At 43.0% G+C, this 11,694-nt stretch overlaps 1 protein-coding gene across 2 annotated transcripts in view; it reads left to right on the top strand.

The window, feature by feature from the left end:
- Positions 1–11,317, top strand: part of kif26ba (kinesin family member 26Ba) — a 24,881-nt gene extending 13,564 nt beyond the window's left edge. Inside the window, exons 6-15 of one of the 2 annotated variants that reach the window (XM_083550784.1) lie at positions 298–507; positions 685–778; positions 1,980–2,242; positions 2,412–2,595; positions 2,832–2,994; positions 3,919–4,081; positions 4,400–7,751; positions 9,058–9,260; positions 9,467–9,617; positions 10,509–11,317. In XM_083550784.1, the coding sequence (XP_083406910.1) occupies positions 298–507; positions 685–778; positions 1,980–2,242; positions 2,412–2,595; positions 2,832–2,994; positions 3,919–4,081; positions 4,400–7,751; positions 9,058–9,260; positions 9,467–9,617; positions 10,509–10,657 (4,932 nt within the window). In that variant the 3' untranslated portion in view covers positions 10,658–11,317. Of the gene's footprint in view, positions 1–297; positions 508–684; positions 779–1,979; positions 2,243–2,411; positions 2,596–2,831; positions 2,995–3,918; positions 4,091–4,399; positions 7,752–9,057; positions 9,261–9,466; positions 9,618–10,508 lie in introns of both variants that reach the window. The other variant, XM_083550783.1, reaches the window with a different exon arrangement.
- The last annotated feature ends 377 nt before the right edge of the window (positions 11,318–11,694 follow it).

Consider the following 11,694-nt stretch of genomic DNA (forward strand, 5'->3'; position numbering starts at 1 on the left):
GTACACAGCACAGTGTAATTCAGTAATCAGTTTATAGAATGTGATTAAACTCGTATTCGAGCTGACTGTGTGTAAGAATCTGATATATTTGTGTAATGACACACACCTGTGCAGCGAGCGAGACGTCCAATCTACTGATGCACATTTAACCCTTATTAATCTCTCGTTATGAAGTGACCATTTAGAGCCTCATTTCCACACTGTGTCTCATTCAGAGCACCTTCTAATCTGTTCCTGTCTAGCTTCAAAGATGTTTCTTTCTGTGTCTGTGTGTGTGTGTGTGTGTGTGATGTCCAGGTGAAGGTGATGCTGCGTGTGTGTGCCGTGTCCCACGCCGAGTCCAGCTCCTTTCTGAAAGTGGACTCTCGTAAGAAACAGGTTATCATTATGGATCCGGTGTCTAACTCCGCCTCTCAGCAGAACACCAATCAGAAACGAGGAGCCTCCACCCAAACCCCACCCAAAATGTTCACCTTCGATTCTGCATTCCCACACGATGCTTCACAGGTGAACGCTTTTCAGCACACCTTTCTCCATTTCCTTTTTCAGCTGCAATACGTTAGCTAGAGAGAAATATACCTTAACCTGTGTGTGTGTGTGCGTGCGTGTGCGTTTGTGTGCGTGCGTTTGTGTGCGTGTGTATGTGTCCGTGTGTGTGTGCGTGTGTGTGTGTGCGTGAGACAGGCAGAAGTGTGTGCAGGTACAGTGGCAGAGGTGATCCAGTCGGTGGTGAACGGAGCTGATGGATGCGTTTTCTGTTTCGGTCACGAAAAGCTGGGTGAGAAAAGTCTCATTATTTTAAAACAGGTTCAATTTCCTCTGGAATGATCTGTTTGAGGAAACTTGTAGGTGAGGGATGGAGAATGCAGGTTGATGATTTTGATGAGGAAATAAATGAAATGAAGTCGTTCTCTTGAATAGGAGTAAAACTTTGTAATTGATGGTCTGTTATAATGACAATGCTGTCTACAGGGTTATTTATAAAATACTCTGGATTTATTTTAATCCTCTGGATTTTTTCCTGATGTTTTCGACTTTATTATTAAAAAAGTTGATGAAATGATCACTACCTATTGATGGTGTGCATGTGAGTGCAGTGCTTTTATTTCCTGTTCATTTTGCTGCAGTACAGAATAAATATTTTCTATGAGGGAGGAGAAATATGCTGATCAATAAACCTAAAACAGTCCAGAGGTCTAAAGCAGAAAGAGAGCAGAACAGGAACAGGAATCTAGAGCAGGCAGGGTGACAAGAAATAAGTCTTTGGTGTTGGGCAGCTTTGCGTGTTTATTTGTTCAGTCTACATGAAATGTAAAGAATTGATTAGATTTAATTAGAATAAACAGTTGTGATAAAAATGTGTGTTATGGGAGCAATAAATAAAAACAGGAAGTGTGTGATTAGCCTCTGATCTGAAGTTACGCTGTTGCTGCATTGCATCAGATAATTAATGAACCTTTGTTTCTGTAATTATCTTTTCCATTGCCATTTATTATTCACAGCTTTTAACAGTGTGTGTGTGTGTGTGTGTGTTAGTGTGTTAGTGTGCTTGATGATAATTGACTAAAATGCACTCAGGAGGATTCTTATGGACTTTATTAATCACACACACATTAAACCCTGACTGTGATTCTTTCTAATGTTAGAATGTAAGTATGTAAGCAAATGAACACTACAGGAGAAGACATTAACTGTGCTTTGGCATGATGCACACACACACACACACACACACACACACACACACACACACACACACACACACACACACACACGCACAGGGTGTTGGAGGAATTTGTGCTGAAATCTGATGGAAGTCTGGGTGTGACATCCTGCAGAGCAAAGCTGTAAAGCCATCTGTCACTGTTTATGTGCACCATGTAGTGTAGAGTGTGTGGTTTGGGATATATCCTCGCTATGCCGAAAGGGTTATCTATAAATTGTGTGTGTGTGTGTGTGTGTGTGTGTGTGTGTGCGCATAGGGAAAACGTATACCATGATTGGGAAGGACGACTCCATGCAGAACCTGGGCATTATCCCCTGCGCTATCTCCTGGCTGTTTAAGATAATTACGGAGAGGAAGGAGAAGACTGGGGCTCGCTTCTCTGTCCGTGTCTCTGCTGTGGAGGTCTGGGGGAAAGACGAGAACCTGAAGGACCTGCTGTCTGACGTGGCTACAGGCAGTTTACAGGATGGACAGTCACCTGGAGTCTACCTGTGTGAGGACCCCATCTGTGGCATGCAGGTGAGGTCAGACTGCTGTTTCAGCCCAGACTGTTTTCACACACACACACACACACACACACACACACACACACACACACACAACCACACCCCAGGGTCACTGTGAGACGCAGAGACACTGTACAGTGTGAATTTGTGTGTAATGTGTGTGTGTGTGTGTGTGTGTGTAGCTGCAGAATCAGAGTGAGTTGCGAGCACCCACAGCAGAGAAAGCGGCGTTGTTTCTGGATGCAGCGATCGCATCGCGCTACAGCAGCCGAGTCGAGTGTGAGGAGGACGAACATCGCAACTCACACATGCTCTTCACACTCCACATCTACCAGTACCGCATGGAGAAAACCGGCAAAGGAGGAAGTGAGTGTCTGTGTTCCTACGTGTGTCCTGTTTACACAAGTGATGTCATTTTCTGTTTCTAATTATTTACTAAATCACGACTTTTAAATTCCATGAAAAAAATAGTGTGGAAATGTGAATGCAAGTCATAGTTCAAAATTATATTATATATATATATATATATATATATATATGTGTGTGTGTGTGTGTGTGTGTGTGTGTGTGTGTGTGTGTGTGTGTGTGTGTGTGTCTGTCAGTGTCAGGAGGCCGCAGTCGTCTGCACCTGATCGATTTGGGAAGCTGTGTGAAGGAGTTGACTAAACCCGGTGAAAATGCCACGCCCACGCAGTGTTTGTCTCTCTCAGCTCTGGGGAACGTCATCCTCGCTCTCGTCAATGGCTCCAAACACATTCCCTACAAGTACGACTCCATACTCACTCCTCACTTCAACACCATCTCAATCACTCACACTGGAATTAAAGTAAAGTGATGGTCACTATGCCCATGTCGTCATAGTAACCAAGAAGATGTTGAGCTCATAGTAAAATCCGCACTATCCTGAAGATATAATGGTTATCATTCTGAACATCTCTAATTAATATTAAAAATCACAATAAAACCCTGAAAGTGTGGAAACGAACCTCATGTTTGGATCTTGAAGGTAAGTGAGCATGCTCAGTGGGGCCTGAGAAACAGATGCTGATTTATATTCCACATGTCCTCCATGTCTTGTCCCGTCTCGTCCCTGCTGCTCGCTGCTCTCTCGGGTTAAACGCCCGCAGCTCCGAGGCCGACAGCGTGCAGATTGTGTTTTCCTCCTCTAAGGCACATGTGATTATTTTATGCTAATTTAATTCACGTTGCAGAAGCAGTGCGTAGGTTTGAAGCCTGCATTCTGCTCTGTGTGGAGAAGAGATGAGGAGAGATGTAATTAAATTTGGAGGAGATTTTAAATAAATAAAACTTTGGCATAAATGAATTAGAAATGCACAAAAATGTCACTGATCTGAGTGTGATTTTAATGAGAGCGAAGGTGCTGTATTGTGTACGAGGGCATGTAAACACTGGGATTAAATGTCAAAGCTGGAAAACAAAATAACGGAATGCAGACAGTGAGTGAGAGTGACGCAGAGCTCAATAATGCGACACCTTGTTTAGACACACACACACACACGCGAAAAACAATAAACTGTATTAAATAATAATCTGAGCTAATTCCGAGTGCAGCTCCTCTTTTTCTTCTTCTTCTTAATGATTCTGAAGTGTTTAGACTCCTATTTCATGTTTCTTCTCCAGCTGGTGTTTAGGTGATGAAGGATTTTGTGGTTATTCTGTGGTTCGCAGGGACAGTAAGTTAACGATGCTGTTGCGAGAGTCGCTGGGAAACATGAACTGTCGTACCACCATGATAGCACACATCTCCTCCTCTCCCAGCCACTTCTCAGAAACACTTTCTACACTGCAGATCGCTTCTCGGGTGCTGAGGATGAAGAAGAAGAAGACTAAAGTAAGCGTGGTACGAGCCTCAACTATATAATCTATTAGGGACAAAATAAGAAAGTTACTGCTGTTCATTTCCTTTATTTCAGCTGCGTCCTCTCGGGATTTTCATATTTTATTGTCTATGTTGTTTATAAGCGTAGACTGATCAGAGATCTCAGAGAAAATACAGATATTTATAGTAAAGCTGATTCGTTATAGTATGTAAGGAAATACCCAGGGTGAAGAGACGTCTGCAGCTTTTCTGCAGGTTGGCGTATTCCTTATAACGAGTGTGAATCTGCGTTTAGGATTGAAGCTAATTCTACAGATGTGTCTCTTGCAGCAGTACACGTCTAGTTCCTCTGGTGGAGAAAGCTCATGTGAGGAGGGAAGAATGAGGCGTCCGACTCAGCTCCGAAACATACACTCCAGGAACGTCGGAGACTCTGAAATACCACTGCTTCACATTTCCAGTGACCCAGATGACTATTCAAGCAGCGAGCAGTCCTGCGATACCGTAATCTATGTAGGTCCAAATGGTTCGTCGCTTTCGGACAAAGAGCTCACGGATAACGAAGGTCCTCCGGAGTTTGTGCCCATCATCCCATCTATACATAAGAGTAAGTGTGACCAAGGCATGCTAGCACAGCCGGCTCAGTCAGCTGACTCTCTCATCCAGCCTTCTCAGTCCATTCAGACCCTTCATCCTCAGACTCTTCCTCCTGTACCTGAAGAAACCGCAGAGTCCAGCAAGCAGGAGAAAGATTGTCTCAAATGCAACACGTTTGCAGAGCTGCAGGAGCGATTGGGATGCATTGACGGCAGCGAGGAGGTAAACAAGTTTCCTTTTGAAGAAGTTCCAGCAAGCAGATTTAAGAAAATGGAGCCCCTTCCACCTTGTACCACTACAAGTTCTCCCAAGAGGATCTCTAATGATCAACAACTGGAGGAGATCCGTGAAGTGGTGGAGGAAGCAGAGATTGCACAGTCCATTATAGAAAGTCTGACAAAGTCTACAATAAACGCTCTTTCTAGCAGTCGGAGTGTAACTGGAGGGAGTGGAGTTGGACAGCTCACGTCTCTTCAAAGGGCCAACAGCTCCAGTCTTCATAACAGCAGGGAGTCCATTAGTGGAGGAAGCAGCAGTGACAGCAAACCTCGTCCCATGGGTTCTCCCAGGCTTGGTATCGCTAGCTTGACAAAAACATCAGAATACAAACCTCCCTCGTCCCCTTCTCAGCGCTGCAAAGTGTACACTCAGAAAGGAGTAATGCCCAGTACACCTCCACATTCCTCACAAAACCTCTACAGAGATTCAGGAAAGTCGTCCACTGAGTCATTGCTCCAGGCTTCAGATTTTAGAACATCTCCTGTTGGCATGGGTCCTCAGGTACTGAAGCGCTCATCTTCCTCCAACAGTTTAGGATCAGTGGACACGCTGTGTGACGATGTTCCTCAACTACCTCTGGACAATAAGAACAGCACCTCAGTCACCTTGCAGCAGTTTTTGGAGCCACAGGGCGAGGATGAGTTGCTTTTTACCCTGGTTGAGGAGCTCACAGTCAATGGGATCATGGAGAATGGTAGGCCTACCAGCATTATCAGCTTCAACAGCGACTGCTCAGTTCAAGCTCTTGCATCAGGTTCAAGGCCCATCAGCATCATCAGCAGCGTGAGTGAAGATATGAAGTGTACCAATGCAGCCTCCACTACCACTGCCAACATCTCAGAAGCCAACATCGCTAAATTGATGCCGCTCAGCAAGGAGGAAGGAGCCGTAATCATAAGCCAGTGGTCATCAAGCAGATCTTGGCTGACCGAAATGAGCACAGAAAGTGCTGAAGAGCAATCTTGCCATAGTTTTGTTAAACAACAATGCGTTGGGCAGGCTGAGGGACTAGCTGAGTCTCAGCTTCTGGAAATAAATGAGGAAGAGGGAAACACAGAGCTCACAAAAGAGAACGAGGAGGATCAAAATGTTTTCTGTGAAACTTCTGCCAAAATGTCTCCAACGCCAACAAAAACAACAGTCACCATTTCCAATGTTCAGTCATTATGCACATTTAGCAGCTTCTCCCATAACAAAACGAATAAAACTGCCCAGCCTTGTTTCAATCCAATGATTCTTGATCCAACAACCAAAATCCCTTCTGTCAATGATCCCAGATCTCCACCAGCTCCTCTCTCAAGTGAGATCATCTTTGATGATCCCTGGATGAAAAGGGATTCCTCCAAACCTGAGGAATATTTCTGTGAAGTAAAGCTTGAGAAAGGAACATCTGATTCTATGAAGAACAAAAGTGTGTTTGACAGAAACAGTTCCAGCAGATGTGAGGCAGCAGGTTCTCCTGATTCGTTCCGGAGGGTTGTAGATGGTTGTGAAATGGTTCTAAATACTTCAGAAAGCATCACACCTGTGTTTTCAGCGAACATCCTCAGGACTGGCAGCCTTCCTAGGGCATGGCATTGTCTAAACAAGCAGAATGATCTGGATGATTCTTCCATTTGCTACACAAGTGGAGAATATAAAATTCTTGGAGTTACTACGTCCACTCCCTGCAGTCCACTAGCCACACTGGAGCGGAGAGGATCATCTGGAAGACAAGGGCTCTTTACTCGTCCAAAAGGAGCACCACCTTTACCCCCTGTGAGGAAGTCAAGTCTTGACCAGAGGAACCGAGCCAGTCCCCAACACAATTCGACAAGTAACCATGGTCCAAACTTGCACTTATCCTTCTTGGGCAGCACACCAGAAGATCTGGGTGTAAATGGAAAACAAACAGGACAGAACTTCGAGAGTAGCAGACTTTTCAGTGCCAAACTCGAGCTTTTAGCAAACAGAACCAACTCTCTGGGAAGATCTCAGGGTGCCCATTACGATTGTTGTTCCCTGGAGAGAGGGGAGAGACTGATGCTGGTTGGATCTAAAGCAGCTGTAGTGAAAGACAGCACCATGCCCCGGGTTGGGAGAAGCCTGACACGTAACTCTGCCTCCTCTCCGACCAATGGACCAAACTGCATCTCCAGCATAACACATTCCCCCAAATCAAGCCAAACCAAAATCTCAGCTGTTACCAAACTCCTCATGGCCAGTCCCAAGTCTCGAAGCCTTTCCACGTCTAGCACCAAGACCTTGAGCTTTTCCACCAAATCTCTTCCACAGTCAGTAAACCGGAGCTCCAGCCTGCCCCCTAATGGAAAGAACCCAAACCCCAATTCCTGGTCAACACAGTCACTTAGCCGTACCAGGGGATCAGGAATTGCCTCCAAGCTGCCTCTTAGAGCTGTAAATGGACGCATTTCAGAACTTCTGCATGGCAGTGCTGGTCCAGCTGGTCTTGCACGAGGTACATGCAACACAGATGAAAAAGCAGGACCAGTCCAGGGTGCAGAAAAGCCAGTGGTCCACACGTTACCATCCCCTTATAGTAAGATCACTGCTCCAAGGAGACCACATCGCTGCAGCAGTGGCCATGCTAGTGACAACAGCAGCGTGTTGAGTGGAGAACTGCCTCCAGCCATGGGGAAAACTGCCCTCTTCTACCACAGCGGGGGCAGCAGTGGCTACGAGAGCATGATACGTGACAGTGAGGCCACCGGGAGTGCTTCTTCAACTCAGGACTCTATGAGTGATAATAGCAGCTCAGTTAGTGGACGGAGGAGTCTGAAAAACGCAAAGAAAAGGAACAATACGGGTAAGAAATAAAAAAACTCTTAACTAGAGCTTCTTCTAGCCATGAGACCCTTAAAGTCGTATATCTTCTCTCCAAACACCCCACCTCCAGACCTGTGTTCTAGATTTCATTACACACATAAGGCTTATAGTGCATGCACACACACACACACACACACACACACACACACACACACACACACACACACACACACACACACACACACACACACACACACACACACACACTCCAGCAGATCCCTATATGGTCAGTGAGAAGTAGCTCCATGATGCATTTTTTGTCTTATTTTATATCTCGAAAATTACATTTAAACAGAATCCACAGGTTCTGCAAGCACCACCCACGCTCTCCTGGCTCAGTGTTGATGATAAAGATCTTGAAATAAACAGACTTTTAGTTGTCAGAAAGGATTGTGGGTGGTCTCTCATTATTTAGTGCCCCACTCCTCCTCCACTTTACCTCGGGGCAAAAACATTTTCCTGCATTTCCCTGTGCTGCGATTTCTGTTCTGCCTGTGATTTTAACCCTGTGTGTGCCGAGCGTCTGGGAAACTACACTCTATATGTTTTTATTCAAAACAATTTGTTAATTTATATTATAAGTATGGCATTCAGGTCATTTAGCAGTGTGAGGAACAAACTGTTGGTGAAAATCCTGCTGCATAGTAAAATAAGAATAAAACTAGACTCGGCGGCTGAAATGTGCACTACAGGATGAGGAACGGCAGAGAAGCAGATTAATAATCATGTTCTAAACGCTTGAGTGATCAGGTGTGCAGGAGCCAAACCACAGAGAGAGCGGAACACACATTTGCCCAGATTACTACTGGTGTAGGCTGAGTTCCAAATTGAGTTTTAATGATCCAACAAAGCTATTGAGAATCTTACGATTAGTGCAAGTTGGCCTGCATCAACACACAATGAGGCGAAAAGCCAAACATCTCCCTGTAGTGTACTAGATGTGCTGCAGGATGCACTAATCCAGCTCCAATAAAGGGCACTAATGCTAATCGATGGAAAGCTGAATGGCTCACTCTAGTGCACTACTTAGGGCTCTGCATGCAGTTTATCTAGAGCTTAATCCTAGTGTTTAATCTACCACACTTTGTAATAAAGAATTATATATTTCTTGAAAAATATTTTTTTGAGGATAAGAAATCCCATGCTTTTCTCCAAATGTATTCACGCTTTGTAGTGCACTACATACAGTATGGACATAAGATCACCTGCATGAGCTTTATTAGTTTCTTTGGTTGCAATAATTAGCATGTCTGCTAAGAAAATTGTGACTTTATTTTCTCCCTTAGGCACCCAGAGAAGGCGCCTCATTCCCAATTTGACCCTTGACCCCACAACCCCAGTAAGGAAGCCAATCCTGAGTCCTGGAGTTCGCTGGGTTGATGGTCCACTTCGCCCCCCTCAGAGGGGTGTGGCCGAACCTTTCGAGATTAAAGTTTATGAGATCGATGATGTGGAACGTCTGCAGAGGAGGAGGACAGCCGGCAGTAAGGTCACAAAACCTTTATTATCTTTCATATTTTATTTGCATTTTCTCCTCACAATTTCCACTTTCTGTTTGTCAAGTGATGTTTTGCCACTTTATTGTTGTTATCAGTGCACTCTGTAGGCGTATGTGTACTATGTACTAAATGGGTGATTTAAGACTGAGCTCTATTTCATGGCAGGGATGTGAACAAGTTCTTTTTCTGATTCTAGGGTGTGGTATATTTCAGTGCTAAGCTAAAGATTTTGGAGCATCGACAGCAGAGGATTTTAGAAATACGAACAAAATACGACTGGCTGAAAAAAGAACTAGAACAAACCAAACAGCATCTAATGCTGGAGCCTGAGAAGTGGACCTCCGAGTGTGAGTCAATTTATTAATAAATAAATCATCATTATATTTTACTTTTAACTTTCACTTTCTTTGCATTTCATACACAGCTCAAATTACGTTTCGGTGGAATATAATGACTAATATTGAATAAATATATATATATATATATATATATATATATATATATATATATATATATATATATATATATATATATATATATATATATATAGTATATTGAATGCAGCATTTAATATAATGCAGCATTCAGTATAACTGATAGCATGTTACTGTAATATTTTGTTATTGTAATTTGTTACATAGCCTCAGGTCATGGTCCTAAAGATGCCTACCAAGTTTTGTGTCAGTGTATAAGGTTGTTGCTGAGATAAAGCGTCATGGACTGTTTGGTGGCTTCATTGTTAGATTTACTTTGCACATTCCAGGAAAACTATTAGGAGAATTCACAAATTATTTAATAAGTTTTGATGTAAGCCAAAATTAGTGATTAGACAAAGTTGTAGTAAAAATATCTTTTGACAAGATGGTCCCCTTGCATTTCAGATGTTGGTGTGGGTTCATAGCCTGCTGTAGGGTATTATAGGGTATTATACTGAACAGTCACAGAAATTTTAAATTAAACCCAATTTGCCCCAAATTTGGTCAGAATGTTCCTTAAACTGTTCAAGCAATGTGCCAAATTACACAACTTTTTAACAAAAGGTTTTAAAGCTGTTATAGACAAACCTTACAGAAGAATAACTAAGAAGAAGAAAAGGTTAAATAATAATAGTGTGCCTACACAACTTCTGTGCTTGGCTTTCTCTACAAACTGAATAAATATGTCCAAAAAAATGAAAGAACATATTGAGAAATTGTGTGTGTGTGTGTGTGTGTGCGTGCGTGTGTGTTTCCTCCCAGTTGATGTGGAGCCAGTATTCGAGGTGGACTCTCTAGAGTATTTGGAGGCTCTGGAGTTCATCACACAGCGCCTGGAGAATCGAGTTAACTTTTGTAAAGCCCACCTGATGATGGTCACATGCTTCGACATCACATGTCGCAGACGGTAACCAAGCAAGAGAAGAAAGTGTCTGTAGTAATAATAATAAGGGTGAATTGGAGACAGGAAGTCAATCAGATAAACAAAAGTGAATTTGTTGTAAAGTTGGTTTTCTGGGTAATAAACAAATCAGAGACTGTAACACACTTTTATTTCGCAATCAGAGTTTAAGTGATTATTTATTAATCAGCCGCGTTACATGACCTGGGCTTTGTCCCAAATACTAGCTGACTTATTAGCTACCAAATTTACGTGTTTAAGTCTTTAATTGTAACTGAGAAAAAACCCTCATATAGACGTGTCAATCCGGACCACTCCCAAATCTCCCACAGGACATGAACTGTGTATTAGCATGTGCGGACTTTCTGCTTTTCTCACATGTTCATTGTGTTGATAAAGTAAAGAAAAGAGACCAAATGTGGAGCCTTGGACAGAAACAGGACGTGCTGTCTGGGGATAAAGAGGCTGTAAATAGTTTTCTTGCTTGTTTTATTAGAACAAGGCCCGATCCAAGGGCAGAAATGAATGAAAAAAAGGAAGGAAAAAAAAAACAGAACAAAGAAGATTAAAGGAACAAAGTGCCTTGAGGATAATTTTAATATTACATTGATCTGTGTACAGACGGTGCTCGCTTAAACAAAATTAAACAAAACCAACCAAAAAAAAATAACAGAAGAGAAAAATTGCTTGTTGAATTCAGTGTTTTATTTGTCGAGGTATTTGTACTTAACGTGTTTGTAAATGCAACTTGTCACGTGTGAGTTTTTTTTACTAAGAGACCACACAGAGTCAACTTGATTTTAGGAACAAAAAAATCAGTTAAAGAAATGAAGGTGTGTGATTGGAGATCTGATGGAATGCGTTAGGGGTTAGGGTTAGATACAGGTTTGAGTGAATCAGGGTTAGGGGTTAGGGGTGGGTTAGGGGGTAGAATTTAGGGTTAGGTTCAGTGTTTGGGTTAGGGTTAGGTTCAGGGTTGGAGATTAGGGTTGGGGTAAGGGTTTGGGGTAGGTTCAGGGTTGGGGTAAGGGTTAGGGGTAGGTTCAG

Source organism: Silurus aristotelis (assembly GCF_946808225.1).
Source record: "Silurus aristotelis genome assembly, chromosome: 9".
In the NCBI taxonomy this organism is placed as follows: Eukaryota; Metazoa; Chordata; class Actinopteri; order Siluriformes; family Siluridae; genus Silurus; species Silurus aristotelis.